The 2,511-nt window shown below is 32.7% G+C and overlaps 1 protein-coding gene across 1 annotated transcript; it reads left to right on the top strand.

The window, feature by feature from the left end:
- LOC109230421 (heavy metal-associated isoprenylated plant protein 39-like) lies at positions 967-1,898 on the top strand. Its single transcript, XM_019395933.1, has 3 exons — positions 967-1,091; positions 1,198-1,282; positions 1,397-1,898. The coding sequence occupies exons 1-3, from the start codon at positions 1,086-1,088 to the stop codon at positions 1,693-1,695; spliced, it is 390 nt and encodes a 129-aa protein (XP_019251478.1). The 5' UTR covers positions 967-1,085; the 3' UTR covers positions 1,696-1,898.

The raw sequence follows: 2,511 nt of genomic DNA on the forward strand, positions 1-2,511 counted from the left end.
CTAACATATATTTTGTGTGACTATAAATCAATACATAAAAGATAAATTGAGTATTCGAATAGGGAATGAGTCATTCTTTTTGACACAGACTAAAAAGAAATAAATTCATACAGATTGAAACATAGTGAGTAAATAATTAATATGCATATGAATTGATACAAATAGTATTACTACTATATATAAAAGAAATTAGGAAGATGCTAGTGTAATTTAACTTAGTACTTCGTTTGGACCCCTAGAAGACGTTTATTCTAGTTTTGCGTCGCCTACTGTCCCGCGTAGTAGTGCAATGACTCTTTCAGTTACAGGGGACAACGTGGAAGATGACTTGTTATTTCTTATGGCCCCCATGAAAATGACATATTGACTTATTGACTTTTCAGCACCCATCCCCCCCCCCCTCTCGCCCACACCCCCTAAAAAAAGAGAGACAAAATTAAATTAAGCAATGCATATGGATCAGACAATCGAAGATTAAATCATCTTCATGACGTACAAAGGGCGGCGGATGACTGAGTTATCCCAATTCAATGCGCCTTCCGAATTAATTTTGTCATCTTCGGATAATACCACTTTTGATCCCTCAATTATTAATAAATTTAATTTTAATTCTTGTGATATATTGCTAAGCACAAATAATCTTTAATTTTTTAAGAATGTATGTATTTGGTCCCTTTGTATAGGAATTATATTACACTTAGATTAATTTAAAACTATATTGTCCTTAAATATGGAGTACTAATACAAAATTGACATAAAACATGAGTAGTTAAATGATGTAAAGGTATATATAAATTGCACAAGTAGAGGAATCAAAAGCGCAATTTCAATAAATTGAAGTTAAACTGTGCTTAGTCAAATATTCAAGGACCAAAATTAGAATTCAGCAATAATTGAGGGACTATCTAGCTATTTTAGGAGTTGAGTAGAAGTCTATAAATACTCAAGAATGTTAAAAGTCTTTTCTCCACTGCAATTTCCCAGCATTCCAAATAACAAACTCCTCCTTCTCCCCCATCTCTCACTCCCTCTCTGCCTACTGAGTGATTTTTCTGAGCAAGTTTAATTTCCCTTAAACCAGCAAAATGAAGGTATGCGTATTTTATTTCTTTTTCTTTTTCTTTTCATATGTAATTCAAGTCTATAAAGATACCTCTATTTCTTTAATTACTGACAAATGTTCATAAATTTGGGCAGCAAAAGGTGGTTATCAGATTATTTTTGAATGGAAACGATCAGAAATATCGGACCAAGGCCTTCAAAATAGCTGTTTCTCAGCCAGGTACTTAAATCTCTCCTTTCAGTTCTCGATTTTCTTAATATCAATCAAAATCCCCTGAAACTCATTCGAATTAATATATATATATATATATATATATATATATATATATATTAGGTGTGGAATCAGCAGCAATGACGGGGCAAGAAAAGAACCAATTAGAAGTTGTGGGGGAGATAGATGCGGCGGATCTGACGAGCTTGCTCAGGAAAAATTTAGGGCAAGCAGAGCTAGTGAGCGTTGGCCCAGCTGGTGGCGGCGACAAGAAAGACGATAAAGCTTCTGATGCAAAGACTCAAGCTGCAGCTGCGGTGGCTCAGCCCCAACCCGCCTTATACTATTATACCTATCCTCAATACCCTCCTGTTTACCAAATTGGAGATTCATATGATCAATCTGGCTGTTCCATTATGTGATTTCGAATGCCAAATTGGATTATTCGAGTATACTGGAAGGTCAAACTTAGTATTCGAGCATCTGGTCTGATCCGTCCAGAGAGTTTAATGGATTTTGTTGTTTTCTTTCTTCTATTTTGCCTTTATGGATCTTTTGTATATACCCCTTTCAGTTTTGATCATTATAGTGAATATAAGAATTATTGGATAATTCATTTCAATAAGGTACTCCCTCACTTTATTTTTACTTGTTCTTAATGGACTTTGCATTACTTCCCTTAATAAATAATAAATAAGGTATATATTTTATCATAATATCCATAATAATAATTGCATTTCAAAAAGTCTTGAAAAATAATTTAAGGAATGAGTAATTATAAAGGTAAGACAAACAAATTTATCTTCCTCTTGATTTACTAGAATTAAAAAAATATATTTAGTATAATGAATATGTAAAGTAAACGAAGGGAGTATATTGTCCAAGTTTTAAAATGTGAAGTGGTATATGGAAAAGAATCTAAACGTGCAATTCAAAACTTTAGGGCAATATATGAGATGGCCAAAATATTTATAAATCCCTTAGAAGATCATACATAACACAAGTTCAGAATTTAAATCGAATGGTTTTAACTCATAAGATTCTTATTACCGAATTCATTTGTACTTTTAGAATTATGGGTTTAAAAAAATCAAGGATTTAATACTTAATAATTTATCTATGATTTGCATCGAAATGATGAGTTCAGATGAAGTCATTATACCCATGCTCTCTATCTTTGTGACGCGAGACAATGATATACTTGAACAGTGTGTAACTTTTATCGGACACGAAGTTAC

This window comes from Nicotiana attenuata, chromosome 7 (assembly GCF_001879085.1).
Source record: "Nicotiana attenuata strain UT chromosome 7, NIATTr2, whole genome shotgun sequence".
Lineage (NCBI taxonomy): Eukaryota > Viridiplantae > Streptophyta > Magnoliopsida > Solanales > Solanaceae > Nicotiana > Nicotiana attenuata.

Excerpts from the sequence above, each read along its gene's own strand:
- LOC109230421 (XM_019395933.1), top strand. Across the intron at positions 1,283-1,396 it reads AATAGCTGTTTCTCAGCCAG|GTGTGGAATCAGCAGCAATG; the intron begins GTACTTAAATCT and ends TATATATATTAG.